This window comes from Acomys minous, assembly GCF_964271855.1.
Source record: "Acomys minous genome assembly, chromosome: 9".
Taxonomy (NCBI): Eukaryota; Metazoa; Chordata; class Mammalia; order Rodentia; family Muridae; genus Acomys; species Acomys minous.
The window spans coordinates 96,172,288-96,194,148 of record NC_140490.1 but is presented as its reverse complement, the minus strand read 5'-3'; the positions used below and the strand labels follow the sequence as shown (position 1 = coordinate 96,194,148).

General features: G+C 50.0%; 1 protein-coding gene across 2 annotated transcripts in view; it reads left to right on the top strand.

The window, feature by feature from the left end:
* The window catches only part of ELK3 (ETS transcription factor ELK3), a 68,073-nt gene that overhangs the window by 41,022 nt on the left and 5,190 nt on the right, over positions 1 to 21,861 (top strand). The window contains exons 3-4 of one of the 2 annotated variants that reach the window (XR_014781576.1): positions 11,839 to 12,182; positions 12,509 to 12,639. Coding sequence is in view for 1 of the 2 variants with exons in the window: in XM_084794645.1 (XP_084650771.1) it covers positions 11,839 to 12,639 (801 nt within the window). In the remaining variant the exon portion in view is untranslated. Of the gene's footprint in view, positions 1 to 11,838; positions 12,640 to 21,861 lie in introns of both variants that reach the window. The other variant, XM_084794645.1, reaches the window with a different exon arrangement.

Here is a 21,861-nt window from a genome sequence, read left to right as displayed (position 1 = left end):
CAGCCTGACAAGGGTTATTCTGGCAGAGCAGCCGTATGGTCCAACTGATGTAAGACACACACCCTTGGAGGAGTGTTTAAAGGAGCCGGGATGGAGTTAGAGCTGGACCCAGCACGAAGTGGATGCGAAAAGAGCAGGACAGCAATGCCTTCAGCATCCAGCTTGAGCCTCCCCGAGACGGGTGTCCTGCCATACCATCAAGAAAAGGGAGTCCTCATTCGTAGCACCCTCGGCGGCATGCCATGGTGGCTCAGACAGCGAGTCTGAGGAGCCCTCGCAGTGTCAAGTGACTGCATTTGGTGAGCCGATTCACACTGCAGTTCACTGATGCCAGAAAATAAAGAAAGGGTGACCCAAACCACAAGAAAAACCTCTCAGCCAGGAGCTGGTGGAGCAGGCCAGCTCTGAGCCGAACTCAGGGTGTGTTATTCTTAGAAGTCTGCGATGGTGTCTGTGCGCGCATGCGTGCGTGCCTCTGCGCTCCAAATGTAAGGTTTAGGCAAAGGCTGTCCCGTCTCTGCTTAGCCTGGTGCCTAGACCAGCAACCAGTGCAGAGGACATGCTGGGCTCTCAGCCGAGGTGGTGGCTCTGCTGAGCGCAGGTAACTTTAAGAAGCCCCTCCCCCCCAAAGCTGCTGTAACAGATAACTCTAGACTGGGTAGCTCAAAGCAACAGAACTTTGTTGTCCCCAGGAGGCCAAAAATCTGAAGTGAGGCGTTAGCTGGGCCCCTGGATGGCTTCAAGGAAGTCTCTCTCTCCTTCTATCCCTGGTGGCTCCCAGTGGCCCTGGTACTCTAGAGCAGTATTCTCCATACGCTGGCCTCTTGCCTTCTTCACATGTGCATCTTTGCTGAGTGTCCCTATGTGTCCTCTTCTCACAGTCATTGGACTTCCTGCTTACCCCCACCCCCCACCCCGAACCTCAACACCCTTGGCCAATTTCATCTGCGGAGATCTTATTCCCAAATAAGGTCACATACTAAGGCTGTGAGTAGGCACCGAGTTCTGGGGGGGGGGGAGGGGGAGGACGAGGGCGGGGGCGGGGGTGGGGATACCACTCACCACACTGTGGGAGTAGAGGAGGCTTCCCAGTTGGAAGTAGCTCAGGTTGATGGGGTTAAGGAGGCTTTTGTAAGTGTTCCTTGAGGGGCAAATGTGAGAGGACCTTGCCTAAAACCAATTTGTAGCTGATCCTAACCAGCTGCTTCGAGCCCCCGAAAGCCCACAGGCAGGCCCGTGGCTGAGGTGAGGCAGGGCCTGGCGCACTGCACAGCTACGTGACACTTGGAGGCTTACCAGGCTACTCTGGTTCTGTTTCTCAAAGCCTGGGCATTTCCATAGGAAAGCATCTCTTGGGGTTTTTTTTGGAGGGTGATTTCTTGGTTGAGGACAGGGACCATTGAGCGTGGCTCCCGCACGCATTGCGTTCTGACTTTGGAGAGGGGGACGCTTGAGGGTTTGTGTCAGGAGAGTGAGTCAAGCCTCCAGTCTGGACATGACCTCACATGATGAACCTCTGTGGGGTGTTGCCTGGGAAGCCAGTGACTTGGAGCCATGCCACTCTCATTGCTAGACTGTGGGAGCCCAGCTCCAAGCTTTGGGGCCCCTGTCTCGGAAATGGGCATTTGAGTGTGGAGAGGGTCCCTCATAGGCTTTACAGTGAGGTGCCATCCAAGGGCTTCTGACTGCCTCACAGCGGACTAATAAGACCGTGTGCTGTAATGATCACTGTTGGCCGAGCAGAATCCAGGCACGTTTAGCCAGGCGTTGTTCAAGGACTCTGTGTGCAGGGTGCTGGCTAAGAGCAAACCGTCTCATACGCTATTTTCCTTTCTGTTTTAGGCAAACTGAGGCCCACAGAAGTTGAATGATGTTCCTAGGCTTATACCAAGTAGGGAGGCTGGGGTTTGAACCCAGGTCTGGCCACACCAGTGTTATTTCCCATAATGTTGGTCCATAGGTGCTAAGCCTTAATTAACTGTGTGCACCACACCAAGCCATGTGCACTGGGTGGTAGTTTCCTGTCACTCTAGGATGACGAGGCCCTAGTGCCTCATGCCAGGGTGTCCCATTAAAGCAGGTGCCTCCCAACCGGGCGTGGTGGCGCATGCCTTTAATCCCAGCACTCGGGAGGCAGAGGCAGGCGGATCGCTGTGAGTTCGAGGCCAGCCTGGTCTACAAAGTGAGTCCAGGATGGCCAAGGCTACATAGAGAAACCCTGTCTCGAAAAACCAAAAAAAAAAAAAAAAAAAAGCAGGTGCCTCCCTGCCGCAGGGATGGGCAGACTGGGCAGGGCTGGTTGTGGTTCTAGGATGTGAGCTTCCTTGCAGGGAGCCAGGAGGATTCTTTCTTTAGCAAGAGCCTTGCTTCCTCAGCAAAGAGCCAGTTCCTGGGCCCCTGTCAGCAAACCCCACCGCTGCTCTGCACTGCCGTGGGTTCTGTTGCCTTAGCAAGAGTAGCAGCCTGTGGCCCTAGGGCCGCTGCCTTCTGGAAAAGGTCGCTGAGCAGAAGTGTCTCAGGCCTGGCTGTGAGTATAGCCCCGTTTAGACTTCAGGTGCAGTTACAAGCCACGCGACTTGGGCTCAGTTTCAACTTGAAAAGCAGCACACACTAAATCTATTCCATGTAGAAAACACAGATTACAAAAGAATACTATAACCGTGGTTACATTATATTATCCATATTTTAAGATCTTTCTTTCGCCTCTAAGCATGTATTCATATGTATATGTATGCACACATGTATGTATATATATTAACATTATATGTGGATGTATATATTAACATTGGTTCACTGAGATGATGGGGGACATCCCCTGGGTATTATAATTTTTCACAAGGAAGTGAAAACACGGTTGTTCTCTGAAATGTGACGAGACCCAGGCCTATGGCTGCCCGAATAATTAATTCACTTCTCTATGGTGGAAAATGAGGTCAAAACTCTTGTCTCCACAATAGCAGTGACTCTTGACTTCTTCATCTTTAAAGCAGGCTGGTCGTGTGGACCTTGTAAAGTGGCTGGGCTCATGGTAGATGGTGGCCTGTGTGTGTGCTTGTGTGTTCATTTATTCTTCTCTCCCACAACTCACTTCATACTAAGCATCTCCTGGGAGAATGTGCCCCGTGGGAACCCGCCACCCTCTGTTAGCACACAGGCTCCTGGTTCCCATGTCAGGGACTTCAGTGACAGGCCCTTGGGGCCAGCAGCCTCTAGTGGTCTTCCATTGGAGCCACGGGCACCATCAGGAATCCGGGCTGTGCCTCCTCATCTGGCAGCACATTTCCTGCTTCATGAGTCATCAAGCAGCAGTTGGCATCTTCTGGGTGTCTGGTTCTTGTCTGCACCTCCTAGGACTGGATGTGCAGTGTCTCTGCCATGGCATCCCTGTGAATCCCGGGACTCATCAATTTAGCAGTGGATCCCTGAAGGCCGCTGCTCTTGCCCACCCTCCCCAGCTTCTCCCCTCCAAGAATTAGTTGGGTCACATGAGGTTTTCTTCATGGTAAATGTCAGTATATATATATATACACACACATGCATATATATGTGTGTGTGTGTGTATACCAGATGTTATCTGCCTGCTGAGCCATGGATCATGTTACCCTAGGAGGTTCATATTGACCGTTACACTGTCATCCACGCTAGGAGCAGGTAGTGTTAATGGATTAATATTGGCTAAATGGGAATAGAAAAATAAGGATGATAACGCTAAAGCTGAGAAATGGTGTGGTCTTTCCCTGTGTCGATTTATTTATTGGGTATTTGGCTACAAGCTTTAGGCGGGTAGGTCAGTCCACTCTGTAGATGAGGATGTCGGGTCTTGTGGCTGGAAGGAGACCGGGTGGCATTGGGACTTAATCCAAGCACAGCCTTGCAGGAGTATCCAGTAGGCTTCTATGGGAAAGGGTCTCCTACCTTGTCCCCTTTTCCCAGCTGTGCTCTCAGCACGAGGTTGGGAAAAACCCCAGATGCTGTAGGAAACTTCTGTACAGCTTTCCCTCCCAGCTGTGTGACCTGCTGACATTTCTCAGGGCTGAGTGCAGCACGGGGACGTGGCAAGGTCAGAAGACGGCAAGAGGCTGTGATTCCAGGGAGCCCTCAGAGTAATGTTAGGGGAGCTGGGCCAGGTAGAAGGACGAGAATGTCGCTGAGAAGATGGGGGTTGGGTAACAAGTCTGAGCACACGAAAGTCTGACACCTTAACCAGAGATCAAAACTGGGCTGCCGGACTGTGTCCCACACATACATGATAAGTATTTAGTGAGTCAACACAGGGATGAAACACAAGTTTTAGAAGCTCTCAAAGGAGGTGTGACATTGTAAGGGTGTGCACGTGGTGTGATGGTGTCTATGTAGAGGGCTCTAGCTTAAGAATGCCATGGGGTGCTGGGTGTGGTGGCACATGCTTTTAATTCCAGCACACAAGAGGTAGAGACAGGCTAATCTCTCTTGAGTTCCAGGGCAGTGTGGTCTACACAGCAAGTTCCAGATGAGCTAGAGCTACACAAAAAGACACTAAGACACTGTCAACAAAACAAAAAAACAAAAAACAAACAAACAAAAACAAAAACAGAAAACCCCATGGTGGGAGAAGGTGTAGAAAGACTGTAAGAGGCAGAGTTTGGAAAACATTGCCACTGCAAAGGCATCTTCTGAACATGGCCAAAGCACTCAAGAACCTGTGGCTGTGGCTACCTGTACAAGACTGGGCCCCACCACTTGCTGAGGGACCGTTGATAGTTACCATCTGCTCGGGCTTCAGTGGTCTAGCCTTGGATATGCTGCCCACGCCCCAGGAGTTAACATCCCACCCACTGCTCATGCAGGCAGCACTATTAACATCAAGTAGAGCATGCCCACATAGGAAAGGCTAGGAAGAGGGAGAAGGCCTTCAACGGTAGGAGCTGGGGCCGGGGGGGGGGGGGGGAGGGGGGAAGGGGGCAGGGGAGGGGGAGGGGGAATGGGAGTGGGGAAGGAGATAGACTACAGTTCCTAATAGACATGTATGAAACCATCCAACAATAGAACTATATAGTTATAAAAATGGGGGGGGGGCAAAGCACATGTAGACATATATATGTATGAGACACATGTATGAAATTAACAGCGGCCACTGGCTTCAGCGAGGGCCATTGCTCTCTGTTGTTAAATTCATGTACTATACAAATGCTTGGTGAGCTTATTTGAGTATTATTCTAATATAACTAGGAGTGCAAATCCAATCACAGAAGCATCTGTTACCTAGTACTATTTGTGTACACACACATATGTGTGCATAGATATGTAGGTATATATATATATGTATATGCATATATATTCAGGTCATAAAGGTTTAGGGAAATTCTCATCTGTCCCCCATACTTAGACGCAGCAGAACTTGAGAACTCAGCAGACACAGAACGGAGGTGACTTAAAACGATGTGCCCGTATTGAACGTGTGTATGCTTCTCTCTGTGTCAACACGGACCATGCACATAACACGAACATTGAGTTAAGGGCTAAGAAGAATATGGAGATGGTTTAAGGTATAGGGGAGGCTGTGCCCGGGCTATCTGCGAGGCCTGGGTCACCTTATGTAAGACACTTGAGCATCTGCAGGGTCCAGATGCCAAGCACTGCCACCCAGACAGGTATGAGAACATAGTATTTGGGATTTTTTTTACACTGGCCCCTGTCCTCTTCAAAGAGAGAGGGAAGTGTCCACACCTACATCTTTAAGCACAGTTAGGGACACACTTGGTCTTGCAGGGGAAACGGAAGTCAGTTTGTTGGCGATGTCTGCTTTCTCTGAAGTAGCTGAGGGAAGTGGGAGGTGAGTTGGGAGAGGTGTCTTTGCCCCGACACCCTGTGCCGTTGCCTGTCGGGACTGCTCACAACTCAGGCTCCTGCACTAGTGAAGTGGCAGCGTCACATGACAATGAGGTCATTTCCAACCGCAACCTTCACTTGCAGGGAGTCACAGTTGTGGGCCTGCTGTAAGTGGGGGAATCTTGTCCCCCCCCCCCCTTTCTCTGAAATTGTCCTTGTCCTTGCTGCCTAAGGCTCGGCAGAAAGGGTGCAGAGTTGGCTCTGGCTAGGCGTCACATTCCACATTTCATGGGAGAGATTACATAGTGGCTGGTTCCCCCACACAGAACGGAGGCAGAGGCCCGCAACTGTCTCTTTCGAACCACAGAAAGTCACTTGGCTCAGCTGGACACACGCTGGTGTTTGTCAGGTTGCCAGGCAACAGGGAGCAACAAATACTTGTGCGTCTGGTACGGAAGGGGTGAAAAAGCAGACATTTTCAAAAATATCTTCTTCACTTACCGTAATAAGTACCCTACCCAAGTGCTGGTCTGCCTTGGTGCTGACTTTAAATTGCCTTTTACCCTGGCCAAGAGCCCGGAAAGCCAAGTATGGGTTTCCAAGTCTGAGTTGCTGATGGCGTGTAATTTATGGTCCATGGGCCTCAGTTTCCTCATCTGTCAGATGGAGTAATAGTCTTACAGATGGTTAAATGAGCTACTAGCTGTTGAGCCCTTACAGCGGTGTCTAGCAAATGCGTGCTCAGCCAACCCTAGCTGTTATGGCTGCCTTCCCTGGTTTCCTGGCCAACTCAGTAGGACATGCCCTTTTGGCACGGCCTGCAAATATGTATTCAGGTCCCTCTTATTCCTTGGATCTGCCCTGGAAGAAGAGAAAGCTGCTGTTTTTAGCTGTTCCCCAGCCTGCTTTTCCTCTCATGCTCTAGCTGCGGATACATACCTGACTTTCCATGACAGCAGATGTGCCTAGGGCTACCTGGAGCCCCTAACGCGCTGAGGAGCATCTCTCTGATGTTTGCACCTCTCAGTTCCTTCCCGACCCTTGCCTCTGTTTCATTCTAGGCTTCAGCCCTTGCAGAAGTTCCCCTGTGGCTAAGGAGCCAGATGGAATCCACCCTGCAGGCTGGCCTTTTAAGGAGGTGGAGCCCATCCTAGGTCTAAAGCCCTTCTAACGCCCCGCTGTGGGGCCTCCAGAGCCATGATTGTCACAGGCCTCCCTGTTGCCAGTTTTCTGGTTTGGGATGTGTGTGCACGTACATGTGTGTTTGTGCGTGTGCACGCACGCAGGTGCACTCAGCTGTGCATGTACAGGAGGAGGCTAGAGGCTGACTTAAGGTGTCTTCCTCAATAGCTCTCTACCTTTTTTTTTTTTCAGTGTCTCACTAAGAAACCACAACTTGCCAATTTGGCTAGACTGGGCAGTGAGCCCCAGAGATCCTCCTGTCTCTGCCCCTTTTCCTCAGTGCTGAGATCATAGGCATAGTCCACCATGCCTGACTTTTTTTTTTTGTCATAAAATACTCTTATAATTTATTTTCCTGTTATGTGCATTGGTGTTTTGCCTGCATGTGTTTGTGTGAGGGTGTCCAATCCCCTGGAACTGGAGTTACAGACAGTTCTGAGCTGCCATGTGGGTGCTGGGATTCGAACCCGGGTCCTCTGGAAGAGCAGCCAGTGCTCTTAACCCCTGAGCCATCTGTCTAGCCCCCATGCCTGACTTTTCACATGGGTGCTGGGGAATCTGAATTCAGGCACTCATGTTTGCAAAGCAAGCCCCTAACCCATGGAGCCACCTCCCCAGCCGTTCCCAACGTGTTTCCACCTTCTTTCTGCGGAGCAGGGGGTTAGCATGTACGGGTGTCACCATGGAGCAGCTGGGTCACACCCAATGTCTTCCGATGAACGTGCATATTAGGCTCTTCACATTCTTCTTAGGAAACAGCTTTATGAGGCATAATCCTCACCCTGTTCACCCGACTCCCGAAAGCTGCCGTAGCTCTGCAACTGAGGCTTATACCCAGAGGGAGCATTGCTTAAGCCCTTAAGCCCATGCTTAAGGAAGCCATCCATTCACTCCTTCCCGAACCTTCTCAGACCTGAGTAACTGTAATCTACATTCTAGTTGAATGGTTTTCCCCTTTCCTTTCCTTCTTCCTTTCCCTTTCTTTTCCTTCCCTTCCCTTTCATTTTTTTCCCCTCCCTTCCCCTCTTCTTTGTGCCCCTTTCTTGTGTTTTCTTTTTCTTTTCAGCTTTTTAAGAAACTTTCACTGTGCCGCCCAGGCTGGTCTCAAACTTCCCATCCTCCCATTGCATCTTCCCAGGCGCCACCTCAGCAGCCTGTGATGGGTATTTTTCTTACTGCACTGTTACAGTATTTTGTATCTTGTTCAGCCTACAAAGCAAATAACTGACACAGAGAGACTAAAATGTACTTCAAAGCTGCCAGCACTTCGCTGGGCAGAGTCTGACCTGATTCTAATCTACTCGTAAACTAAACAAACTACTCTAAACCTTATAACATACATATATTCCGAACACTTGCCCTTATGACCCCTGGGCCGCTCCGTGTACAGTTCCCACCGTCCTCCTCCAACTGTCCAAAAACCTCTTCTCTCCCAGGAAGTCCCGCCTTCCACTTCCTGTCCTTCTGCCCAGCTGATTGGCTAAACAGCACTTTATTGATGGTTGATACATTCACACCGCACATTTTATGTAATTCGACAATGTGACATATAGAGCACAGTGACCTCTATCCGTGTTGTAGCATGTCTCAGTCCTTCCTGCTTTTTTGGTGTTGGGTAATACTCTATTCTAAGTCTTTATTGTACTTTCCTGTCCTTTGTCAGCTGGAAGGCCTGTGAGTCAAGGGCCCAGCAGCCCTCCATCAGTGTCCGCCTTGTAATCCCCAACCTGTTTTTTGAAGAGAGACTTAAAGTGCTTTTCGAAGATTTGTATTTATGTCTATGTGGTCTGTGTGCATCTATGCCACATGTGTGGGTGTCCAAGGAAGTCAGAGGAGGGCGTCAGATCCCCTGGAAGGAGAGTTACAGGCCGTTGTGAGCCACCCAGTGTGGATGCTAGCAACCTAATTCAGGACTTCCCAAAGAGCAACCTATGTGATCTCTTTTAGACCCTAAAAATGTCACTTTTACAACAGCCCTTAATTACTTGTTGGCTTACTCATAAATACAGTAATCATTCCTCTGAGCTAATAATTTAAAATTATACACTTTTCACAAAAAAAGAGTAGTCTGTGAGACTGGACAGTTGAAGCAACAGTTTCCCTGCTCCTTCTGTATAATTATTTAGGCTCAATCAATTCACTCAATTTAGATGAGTATTCAAAGTGGATGAGAAGAAAAAAATAGTAAAACTTTCTGCCAAACAGGAAAGTATTATGAGCTATAAATAAGACAAAATATAATATATATATGTACACACAACACACAACACACACACACACACACACACACACACACACACACACACACACACACGATACAAACACCCAGCCTTTAGCAGCGGAAGCTCCATACTGCGTCCTCCTTTATGACAGGAATAGCTTTGGGTCATGCAGGCCCGGGACTCCCATGCTTGATCTTTTCCTGTGGGGAGCTGGTTTTCCCAGCATGGTCGTATCTATTCGAGGCCTGGTATTCTTCTCTGTAGAAATGCCACTTGCCAGCCGCAGGTGGAAGCTTTCCGTTTCCCTCATTTCTCTGAAGATTTTCAAGCTTGGGGTGTGGGAGTGAGGTCAGCTAGAGTCACAGAAGCAGAGTCATGGGCTTTGGTGGGGCGAGTCGCAGGTCAGAACCCCCAGCACACCAGCCACCTGGTGTTCATCTGACCTGTCCCTAGACACAGGCGTACCTGTGTGCTGTGCTGTGCTGGACAAGGTGTCTCTCTGGGGTTCATTCCTGGGCTGCCTAGGGACCTTGCATGCCCCCACGTACTTTCTTCTTGAAAACTTCAGTCGCATGGCAAATGGGTTCTCTCCTGTTGTTAAAGGGGTGGACAAAGTGTAACAAAGAAGCTAATAGGCCAAACCCCAACATGCTCATACTTAGAACAAGCCATGACCACCCCAAGGAGAGTCAGAACTTATAGAGACCTCGCCCTCGGAAGACTGTGTTTTCTTCCCGGCTGTGTGGAGATGTGGAAAGACCCTGGCTTTAGCCCCAGTAGGTCCTGGCAGTGTAGGGGTTGTGGTTCCATCTCTATGCTTGCCTGTGGGAGGATGCTGCCTTCTTCCTTCTATAAGGGCTGCTGTAGGATTTCTACAGTGATGGCCGGACTTCTTGTGGGGCTCTCAATTAAAGTGCTTCTTCCTCAAATGATTGATTTTATTTATTTTTATTTTATTTTTTTTGAGACGGGGTTTCTCTGTGTAGCCTTGGCTGTCCTGGACTCACTTTGTAGAGCAGGCTGGCCTTGAACTCAAAGTGATCTGCCTGCCTCTGCCTCCCAAGTGCTGGAATTCAAGGCGTGCACCACCACGCCCAGCTTTATTCCACAAAGTTTAGTTGGAAATGGGGCTGGAGAGACGGCACAGAGGTTAAGAGCACTGGCTGCTCTTACAAAGGTCCTGAGTTCAATTGCCAGCAACCACATGGTGGCTCACAGCCATCGATAATGAGATCTGGTGTCCTCTTCTGGCCGGCAGGCAGAATACTATATACATAATAAATAAATCTAAAAAAAAAAAGTTTAGGAGGAAGATTTTGTAGGGAAACCTTTAGGGTCCCTCCCCCCACATAGAACAGTGCTGGCTCTTTGAGCCAGAGGGAAGCTATCTTTTCCTTCCTAGAAGTACCTAAGGCTTCGAGTCAACCACAGGGCAAGACCTGCAGTAAGCATCTGCCAGACAGACCCGGAGCTGGGTAGGATCTGCAGGGACTACTCTCCCGGCTCCATTTGCCTTATAAAGCATAGCCTTCCATATAAAACCCACTTTCTCTCGGGCTGAGAACACGTTTGCCTTCATAGCGATTTTCCTTTTCATTTACGCCCTAATGTCGGAGGGATAGAGCCTTAACTGAAGGGCCAGAAGAGGATAGTAGCTAGCGACTACGAATATGAGCCAAATGCCATAAATATCCAAGCAGGCAATCTGTTTCCCTCCAGTGGCTCTCTTGCCAGAAATGGCTGCCTGACAGAAGAAAACGTTGCATTGCTGAGGAGCGGTGACTTAACATTTCCCCGACGCTGCTTTTTCATTGCATTCTTTCAGCTGGCCAGAGGCAGGTCAGACCGTACCGTGTTAGGGTGAAGGAAATACTCCCTGGCCACATCTTACCTAATCTTGGCTGTGTGAGTCACTTCAGTGCTGAAAGTTTGTTTCCTTAACTCTTAGAACTTTTTTTGCATGTGTATGCGGCGCACATGTGGGCGTACGTGTATGCGTATGCGCGTGCGTGTGTGCGTATACGTGTACGCACAAAGTTGACATCAGGTCCCTCCCTCGGTTACTTACTTCCTGAGACAGGGACCCTTGCTGAACCTGGCACTCATGGCTTCAGGCTCACCTAGCTAGCCAGCTAGTCCTAGAGATCGCCTTTATCCCAAGTGCTGGCCCCCACCCCCGGCCAGCTTTTACGTGGGTGCTGATGAACTGAATTTCACGCTTGCAGTTTATACGCCAAGCCATCTCCGCAGCTCTCTTTCCTAACAGTAAAACAGAAACGACAAAACCTGCTTGTGGGCTTTCTGTGCACGTTACGTCATCAGCTGAGGTAGGAATCATCCCAGCTCCCACAGTTGAGTGCTAACTCAGTGGTAGCTTTTGCACAATTATTACAAATAATAGATGAGAAAGTGGTCAAAGGCTGGAGCCCACGCCACTCTTCCCGGTCAGCAGGGCCAGAGTACACACATGAGCCTTCAGTCTCCGGCTTCGTCCCTCTTAGCCACCCCGTGGATATCACATCGGGACAACGTTGGTGTCTTTGCTGCCAACATTTCGTCCTTCTAGCACGCCCTCCTTCCTTGTCTCCGGCTCACCCATTTTAAACGGCTGCCCTTGTATTCACAGAACATCATCAAGAAAGTGATCGGGCAGAAGTTCGTGTACAAGTTCGTCTCTTTCCCGGACATCCTAAAAATGGATCCTCACGCGGTAGAGATCAGCCGGGAGAGCCTCCTGCTGCAGGACAGCGACTGTAAGGTGTCCCCCGAAGGCCGAGAGGTCCACAAGCACAGCTTGGCTGCCCTCAAAAGCACAAGCCGCAACGAATACATCCACTCAGGCCTCTATTCCTCCTTCACCATCAACTCCCTGCAGAACCCTCCTGAGGCCTTCAAGGCCATCAAGACCGAGAAGCTTGAAGAGCCGTGTGACGACAGTCCCCCTGTGGAACAAGTCAGGACTGTGATCAGGTTTGTGACCAATAAAACAGACAAGCATACCACCAGGCCTGTGGTGTCCCTGCCTTCCACATCCGAGGCCGCGGCGGCGGCGGCATCCGCTTTCCTGGCCTCGTCTGTCTCAGCCAAGATCTCCTCTTTAATGTTGCCAAATGCTGCCAGCGTTTCGTCTGCGTCACCCTCCTCATCTCGGTCCCCGTCCCTGTCCCCCAACTCTCCCCTCCCTTCCGAACACAGAAGCCTCTTTCTGGAGGCAGCCTGCCATGACTCGGATTCTCTGGAGCCCCTAAATCTGTCCTCGGGCTCCAAAACCAAGTCTCCATCTCTTCCCCCAAAAGGCAAAAAACCCAAAGGCTTGGAAATCTCTGCACCTCAACTGTTGCTCTCCGGCACCGACATCGGCTCCATCGCGCTCAACAGCCCAGCCCTCCCCTCGGGATCTCTCACTCCAGCCTTCTTCACCGCACAGGTAAACACTGTTCCTGTGACCCTAGTGGGAAGCAGGAGCAACTCCTCCCATCACCCCCAACCCCCCACCCCAACCCCCCCCCGCCCCGATCTCCTCGAGATCCATCCCTTGGCCAGCGTCCCAAAAGTCACTGTGTAGACTGAGAGGCACACACAAGGAAAGGCTGGGTATCCTGGCAACAGAGGGGCATTTGCTCTTTGCGACCCAGAGTGACCTCAGATAGATCATACACACAGGCGACGAGGGTGGGGAGACCTCTAGGGACATTTGTACTTTAGGGGTCATTTAGGCCTTAGGAAGTTTTTAAGGCATATTTTTTTCCTGGAGGCAATTGGAAGCCATAGGCATCCTGGTAAGAAAATCTGTGTTTACAGGTAACAGTGTTAGAGATATGTGTGTCACACTGACCTTTAACAAGAAGTACAAGGGTGACACGCAGAAGGAAAGTCCCCAGCAGGGTTGCTGTGGGAAAGCTGAGGTCCCACCGTGGCGAGAGGAAAGCAAGCTCAAGGAGTGCAGAAGTCATAGCTGCTGCGAGCCCCTGGCAAAGGCGGCCTTTTCCCCTTTAGAAGTGTCACAGTAGTGTCTGGTTCAGCTGCAGGGCAGACAGGATAGGTGGTCCCAGACCAAAGCACAGTCATGCTGAGTTAGTAGCATTGGCCTACGTGCTGCCTCCTCAGCTTCCTAGGTGTGGGACAGTGGGCGGCTACTCTCTGAGCGATGCTGTTTAGTAACAACAGTAACATTGGGATGGTGGCCATGCTACCCTACCTAGCCAGCTCCAACTAACTGGCAGGCATCAGTATCCTGGAACATGGTGGTTCCCTGTGGGATCCTGCTATAGATGGAAATCTGGGCTCTGCCTCTGTCATTGTCCTAGCTGTCCTTGTCGCCCCAACAGCAGACGCCAAATTCTTTGCATATACCAAAGCACTTGGCACACATCACACCCCTTGCCATCTGGGTCACGATAGCCCTCTGGTGTGGATACTGTTGTCATGGCAACGGCCTGGCTGAGGTGACTGGGGCACAGGGTGAAGTATCTTGACGTGGTTCCATAGCTATTGAGTAGGAGGAATGGGTTTGGACCCATCTTTGTCTGCCTTCAGTATCCACTCTGAAGCAAAACACTCTCTGCCACCCCTCTGGGAGAAAAGCGGCTGCTCTTATCTTGACCAGCAGTCCGTGGGGTCTGCAGACCAGCTGCTTGCAACTCTTTCCTACTCTGCTTTGCAAGGCTTCCCAGGGGGGTGACATGACAGCCTACTCTTGTGAAGTGCCAGTTAAGAGCGGCATTCATTCCTGAGGAGGAGCCCAGGACTCTGGGAGAGGTTGGAATGGGCACACACACACACACACACACACACACACACACACACACACACACACACACACACACACACTCCTAAATTAGCATCCCAGCTAACAAAGCAAGGTTGCCCGGCAACAGGCAAGAAACTGCCTCTATGCGGCAGCTTGTGCAAGTTAGGAGTTAGAGCCACTAGGTGGACAGTCTGGCCTTAGCGTTTATGACTGTAAGGTTGAGAGTGGTCTAAAGTAAGGCCAAGGTCACCTCCAGTTTTGGCATCTGTTCTCTGTGAGCCTTGTATGGCCTCCTCTGAGTTGGGGTGGGGCTGGCGCCAACCCTGTCTATCTCAAAGGAAATTGCCCAGATTTCTCCTGTGGCTTTGGTCCTAGATAGTGTGAACTTAGTAGGGGTGGACCTGTCAGTGTGGCTGAGGGTGGCAGAGCAGGGGGGGTTAGGAGTAGAGGGAGGAGGAGCAGAGAGAGAGAACCTACTAGAACAGCCTAGAGAGACTGCTTAGGAAAGCCTGGCTTTGTAACAGAGGGCCTGTGTCCCCCAGGCATGTGGGAGTCAAGCTTAAGAGGATGCCCCCTTCACTGAGCGGGTGCCAGGAAATTAAAAAAAAAATGGGGCCCAGGCTTTTTGGGAGAAACAGAGAAAGCTTTGAAGGAGTCATGTGGGCAGTAAAGGAGGTTGTGTGGGGGACACGGTAGAGCCTCAGGCCCTCCATGGTCCTGGAGTGTGCGATGGCAGCTGACAGGGGAGAGAAGGGCAGAGCTCCAGCAAAACTCAGCCACAGCTGCCTCCTGACTCAGTGGTTTTATCTGGGAGCAGACAGGCCACTAAGGGGTTTATCCTGGCAAACCTTACGTCCTTCAGGATTAGGCAATGCTTGAAGTCAGTGTAAGTGTAAGATTCCGATCTATAGGAAAACTCCCCACAACAGGTTGCTCCAGAAGCTTACCTACCCACTCTTAGCTCTCTCACCCACCCAAAGCACTTCCTACTTGGGGGGGGGGGTTCAGAAACAATGAACCTCTTTATAAGGAAGGGCTCACTCCCTGGCTCAGGGGCTCCCCTGCCTACCTTAGCACATCCCTTAACCATGGAAACCGGCTCCGTTCTCCTGTGGGCTATGTGAAGTGGGGCTCTGTCAGCATATAGCATTTGGTCTTCTCTGAGAACACCCTTCAAACCTTTCCCCTCAAGTCGGCTTTCTTATATTTATATAAGAAATATTTATATATATATAAATAAGAGGTGTGTGCTCTTAACTAACCCAGTCCCCTAAAGTCGAGGAGCCTAGACATGACACGTCATGTGACCACTGTCCTTTTTATTCATCTGCCATTAGTTCCAAATTCAGGTTTGAAAGTTCTCAATTTTAACTTGATGTGCAGAAACAAAAACCCGGCATGATTCTGCTACCCCTCACTCAGCGCCAGAGCCACCTCACGTCAGGGGCACACCGGCGAAGCTGGGGACACTGCCCTGCTGACAGGAGCTATACAGAGCTGGGGACACTGCCCTTGGTTTTAAGTTGATAATCAACAACAGTTCCCGATGCACAGGCAGGAGCTTCTCCAATACGGGATGAGAAAACTGGGACAAAAGCCACCTAGGTACAGAGAAGTGATGAGATCAGAGCCCCCGCCACAGAGGTCCCATCTGCACGTGGCTGAAAAGCAAGGTGCTTGCAATCTCTGTTGGCCCAAGTTTCCACATTTAAGGAGAGGGGAAGGAGCTGGAGCGTGGAACCCTCCTGGCCTCTAGCCAGGCACCTTGGCAGTCCCAGGTGCCAGCTGGATCTTCTGTCCTCTGCCTGTGGGTTTCATTCTGTCCCTCCTCCTGACATGTTCCGTCGTCCCTGCCTCCTGTCTTTTCCAAGGTGAACTTCGTTTAGAACCTAAGGCTGACCGGACCAGTGCACTGTATTTCTCGTTTATGCCAAGACCCATGGGTTCACCTCACCCATTCCCTGCAAGATGCTGACATCTGATATGTTTTAGCACTGGGCTTGCATTCACCACCAGAGTGTGAGTGTGCATGCCCCAGGGTATTTACTTAGCAGTGTCCTGGGATTAGTGGCTGCCTGGATACAGCCTGCTTGGTTTGAAATGCTGAAGCCGACTTCCTTTATTATGGGGTGGCAAGACAGCTTTCAGCCAATGTCAAAAAGTGGGAGTCTGGAGCAATGTGGGACAACCAGAGAGCAGGCATCCTGTGTGTCGTTCCCCCCCTTCCCCCCCCCATCCCTCTTCCTCTTTTTACCGTTATCATCGGGAGAAAAACATTTTTTTTTTTGGTCTCCCTTCTCTCAAGGGCTGTTCAACTTCCTTCTTCTTCTGGTAACACTTCCCTAGCCAAGCCTCCAGCTCTGCTCACAATGACCTTTCCTGCAGGCAGAGAACTTCCTTGTAGGAGGTCTTTATAAGTAGAAGATACGATGCTTTTGGCTCCCAAGTTGTGAGGTGCCCCAGATAAACAATTAAAAGGAGCAAGTGCCTTCTGTCCTTGTGCCCTGGGTCCCCTCCTCCTTTGCCCCTCTCTCTTTGTTCATCTCATCTCATCTAGTTCTCGGCAGTTCTATTAGATGCGCGAGATTCTCCTAGCTCATTCCTCCAGATCAGACTCTCCTGGGATCCTAGTTCTCTTTTGAACTCTTTAAAACTGTGGGGTTTTTGTTTTGTTTTGTATTTGTTTTTTTTTTTTAAATCAAATTAAGACAACTCTGTGGCTTTCTGGAGATTCATCCAGTTCTGATAATTAAAATTATATATTACATTTATTGTGTGTGTGAGATGACGGGGCACTTGTGCCATGGCACATACGTGGAGGTCAGATGACAACCGTGGGAGCTGGCTTTCTCCTTCCACTGTGTGAGACCCAGAGATCGATCTTAACTATCACTTGGTGCCAAGTGCCTTTACCACTGGCCCAACTTTTGAGAATAACGCTTAACTCTGAGGGGCCATTATCCTGCCGTCTGTTGGCCTCTATGTCGCTTTTTAAGGTGCACATGTTGCGGGGAGCAGGGGTTCCTTTACTTTTCCTAAAGTCTGAATGGTTTCCTACTGCCTCGAGCACCCACTCAAGTCATCAGCGAGTCCTTGCCGCTGACTAGAGCACATTCTCTTCTCTGATTCACGTAGTGAATGCCATCTGGGGATACCAAGGTTATTAGAGAGATGCACTCTTCTAGTTCTCATGAGCTTCCAGGTGCTGCCCAGAAGAGAGAGTATGGCCAATATATAATTTAGGGTTATGAAAACCGCCTGAGAGGTCCAGACATGGATTGATAGGAAGTTAACAGCTTCTATAGGCATAAGCCAAGTGGAACACAAATCCCTCAGTAGAGTTAATAAATAACCACCAGACCTAAGTTCTTGCAAGACATAAAAAGGACATGAAAAGTGACCAGTTTTACAACCTTCAGACCCAGCCATGGTGAAGTGCACACATCGGCACGCCCAGTCGCACACAAGACAGTTATGCCCTGCAGAGGAGACCCGAGGACCACAAGGCGCAAGAACACCTAGCTTCGTTCCCTCAGCCTGAAGGGGGCACCACCCCCACGTAAGCTACCGTTGTTGGAGACAGGCATGTGGCATAAACCCAAGCCGAATAGTCCCTGAGAGCTAGGAGGCAAAAAAGGAATGTTAAAGGACACAAAGGGGTTTGTTTAACTTGTTCAGAGGACTGAAAGAATGTTGAGAGTTGCCATGGGAGGGACCCATCACGTCGTCACACTTGGGTCAGGGTGTTGAGGAAGCATCCGGACTCTTTCTGGCAGACATGACGGGAGCACTGTGGGCATGAGACAAGGATGTAGGACAGCTTTGGGTAGTAGAGGAAGAGCTGTAGTTTAGTCAGATGGGAGGGCATCCTCAACAGTAAAGGCAGCAGTGGGGATGGCGCAGGAGGAAACCCTGGCAGGGTGCGAGTGACAGTGGTAGAGATCACCCCAATAGCACAGACACAGGAGGAGGGGCTGTACCTAACTAGGCTAGCGTGTGATATACCCAGCCAAGGGGCAGACACTGCCAGAGGAGCTGCATCTGAGAGACGTGTAGAGAAGACCCAGCCATAGGAATTGGTGACCCTCTTGAGAGAGCCAGAGGTCAAACGCAAAGCCCATGGGAAGCTACTGGAGAAAAGGTTATGGGGTGTGGTCCATGATAAACCAGAGAAGGTTATGATACATTCTGGTAAAGATGTACCAGGCTCAGGCGAGAATAAAGGGACAAAGCCAGGGAGGCACCAACATGTGAGGGAAGGTTAAAACCATGGGAACCACGGCTGGGGAGTGAGGAAAGTTGAGTGTGGAAAGATTGGTGTAAATTTATGAATCTCTATGTGATAGCTCAGGGCGCATAAAGTCTAGGAGGAGGGTTCACAGGAGCAGTTGGGAGATGGGTAGTAAGTTATAGGGGCTTAGCATTGTGGCTAAGGAGGCCACCCCCTCTGCCTTTTTTTTTTTTTTTTCCTGAAACGGGATGGATTTTAGATGAGGCATTTTAGAGTGACCACGCTGCCATTGTATACAGGATAGACGGGGAATACGAGGCAGGTAGTCTGGCCTGGGTGGCTATTGTAGAATGTCACTGATAACGTCATTGGGTCTTAAATGCTGTCCAGAAGGAAGTGAAAAGAGAGAACACTGAAAACGAGTTCAAGGAAGATACGGTTTGTACCTTGGTGACCAGGTCACTGAGTGGTAGGTAGGGCCACGTATGCAGAAATCATGTCTTGCTGTGTTCTTGCCTCTGCAAATGTTTTCGGTCTCTGTCGGCATATATGTTGAGATATACAGCTGATGGTACCGTGGACAGAAATGGAAGTCTTACAAAGTGGTAGATGTGAAAGATCAGTTCAAGTTTGAACGTGTAGGTCATGCCAGGTAGAGAAGTTGAATGGGGGAAAAACAGCAACAACAAAATAAGAGGAGGACATGACCACTTCTAAAATATGGAGATTTTTAATTGTAGATAAAAGGGTTAGATCAGGTAGAGGGAAGTGCCCAGACTGAACATGGCCAGCAGACTAAATTGAACCATGAGAGGCGAGATGGGGAGGGAGAGTAAGAGAGGAGCCTCTGACCAAGAAAGAGGTGGTAGGGCCAAGAGACCAGTGTAGCCGGAATGGCTGGGTTATATAGGGACCAGGCTGGGGAAGGGAAGCGAAGCCCCGCCCCTGGGAGGGAGGGGCTTATGGTAGGAGGCGGGGTGAGAAGTGCTGAGAGGAGCCACGGTACGGGTACCGAGTGAGATTGTCCTGGGCTTGAGACCTAAGGGAAGTCAGATGTTGAGAAGGGAGGTCAGAGAGCCGAGTTCTTCAGCTCTTAACTTGGGGGTTAAGTACAAGCAACACATTCTCCAATGGCTGGGGAAAGAGGTTATCAGAAAATATGCAAATTACGAGGCGAAACACTTAAGATGTTGGGTGGGTGGGGGACCTAGGGGGGAGTGGCTCCATGGCATTCTTAGAAGAGTCAACAAAAATAAAAGAAATCCCATCTGTTTGAGGGGAGGCAGGGGTAGAAAATAAACAGTTGAAGTGCATGGTGCAGACAAGGGGCCATGAGCCAGAATACACATGTGCAACACATCTGGATGAGGTCAGCTGCTGCTGCTGCTGCTGCTGTTGAAGGTCACATGTGCAAGCTCTCTACGAGACCCAGTTTTAAGAGGAGTTGGGTGGGGAGGAAGAGAAAGGAGATCTTTGTGGGAAAGCCCTTCTGCTTGCAAATGATCGTCCACTGACCTTGGTTGTCTCTTTCATTGAGATAGGAGGTCTTATGGCCATGTTAGGACGGGCATTGCCAAGGCAGAGGAATGGAAGCACGGGTTCAGCTAGCAGCTTCCCTCATGGCCTCCCTCAACACCCTCCTCCGCCCGCCCCCCCCAACACTGCCCCTCATTTTCTCTCCCTGGGGGCAGTCTTCCCTCCAGGAGGCCAGGCAGACACCACAGAGGATCTACAATGTCCTGAGATAACCCAGGCAGGGCTCTTCAGGAAGCTCCCCTTCAGTTAGAAGACAAGTCTTCCTCTAAGGCCGTAGGATCTCCAGAGAGCACAGCGATGGGAGGAGGAGCGAACGAAGTCAGCGCAGTGTTTGCATATATTACAGAAGACATTTCAGACGCATTAGTCGTGAGTAACAGAAGGCCACTGCATTCTAAGTACATCTTGTATTCCTTGGAAACAAATGCGCAAACACCTCAAATCCAGAGGGGGACGTAAACTGTAGACTCTGGAAATAAAAGCCTCTGTTGCCCAGAGGTGTGAGTTGGTGGCCTTGGAAGAGAAAACAGCAACTGTCCTCTATGCACTAGAAGGCTGTGTAGACTTTGAGAAGTCTTCCTTGAGGGTGGACCAGGAAGCCATGACATTAGTTATTAAATGTTAATGTGACACACTATAGTTTGAACCTGGCTGTGGGGTATCTCAGATCACCTGGGTCTGTCTGGGGACGGGAGCCCAACACACCCGCATTGTTGGCTTCACAGTTGAGAATTTCTCCCCCGAATAGATAAAGTGCATTTAATGAGTATGTCGGGGTATGTTTTTATATTTATTACTGAATCACTAATTTAAGAAAAAAGTTAAGACTTAGCATGACTTGACATTTCTGTGTCGGTCATATATGTAGAATTAAGAGTTTCAGGTTATCTGACTGTCTTCCACGCATGCGTTTTCATTTTCCCCAGCTAACAGATTAAGACTGAGGCCCAGAGAGGGTAGGTTGCTTGTCTGAGGCTGTCTAGCTAGTGAGAAGAGGTTCTGAACACGGGGACCCTGGCAGAGCTCTTGCTTAGGCATTGATTTTTAACCATGAGGCCTAGCTGGCCTAGCACACTTGTCAAATTGCCTCCAACTAGGGGAAATAAAAAAAATGGAGCACTGATTCAAAACACGTATTTATCCTAGTAACCTTGCAGGCCATTCAATATGCAGAAGGAAATGCCATGGAACCCAAGACTCAAATAACTTGGTTTAAATTTGTTTACCTTTCAGCACTTGGGCTGGGAGACCACTGGATGTTTGCCTCTCTCCCGCTGAACAGAACAGACCTTTCAATTTAGGTTTAAGCTCAAATGCTCTTGATAAAATTATTGAAGCTGCCGAGGGCCGGTTCTAGGAAAAAATAACAGGGCAGCATCCAGCATGATGCAATCTGAAAACGCTGGCGCCTTTGCTGTGTCCTTACACACAAAGAGCCTTATTGAGGGTCTCCCTCTGCTCACCAGAGGTGCAGACACCCCGAGCAAGGGAGCTTGCCCACAGTGGAGAATAAAAGCTGTGCACATTTCCTGGCTTGGGCGGGTTGTTTCTCCTGCCCTTTAGCTGGCTGGTGGGCCAGGGCTCCTACTGAGTGTGGGCAAGCAAATGCCAGTCCTGTCACTTCTAAGAAACGCTGAGTTCTGGCTCTCCAGCCCTACTTTCCATTGCCAGAGCAATGAATTCTTCCCGGCTCCACATCCAGAGGGAAGTATGCAAAAATCAGCTCCGAGCAAGCTGCCGCAGACTATGCCAATAGAATTTCAATTCTTAAAAGGGCTGTTGATAATGGGCAGTGAAGCTTGAGACGACCTTTATAGGCATGTGTGTGCCCCTGGGGGATTGTAAACTTTGGGTGTAATTGGTGTCCACTGTGGCCAAAGGGTTTGATAAGAACCCAGGCCCTCCTAGGGATCCTGTGTTTGTCTGTACATGCCTCTGTTTACCGGGAGCAGGGGGAAGGGTGGAAGGAACTGTTCTGACAAGCCGCTACACATCGGACCTTTCCACCAGAATGTTTTCGGCAGGATAACCTACCTAAGAACTGTGGGTGCAATTAGTATTGAAGAAGATTAAACTCTTCTTAGTCGTGTGGACAGAACTGAAGTTGCCCAGTTTCCCTGAGAAGGCGAGGC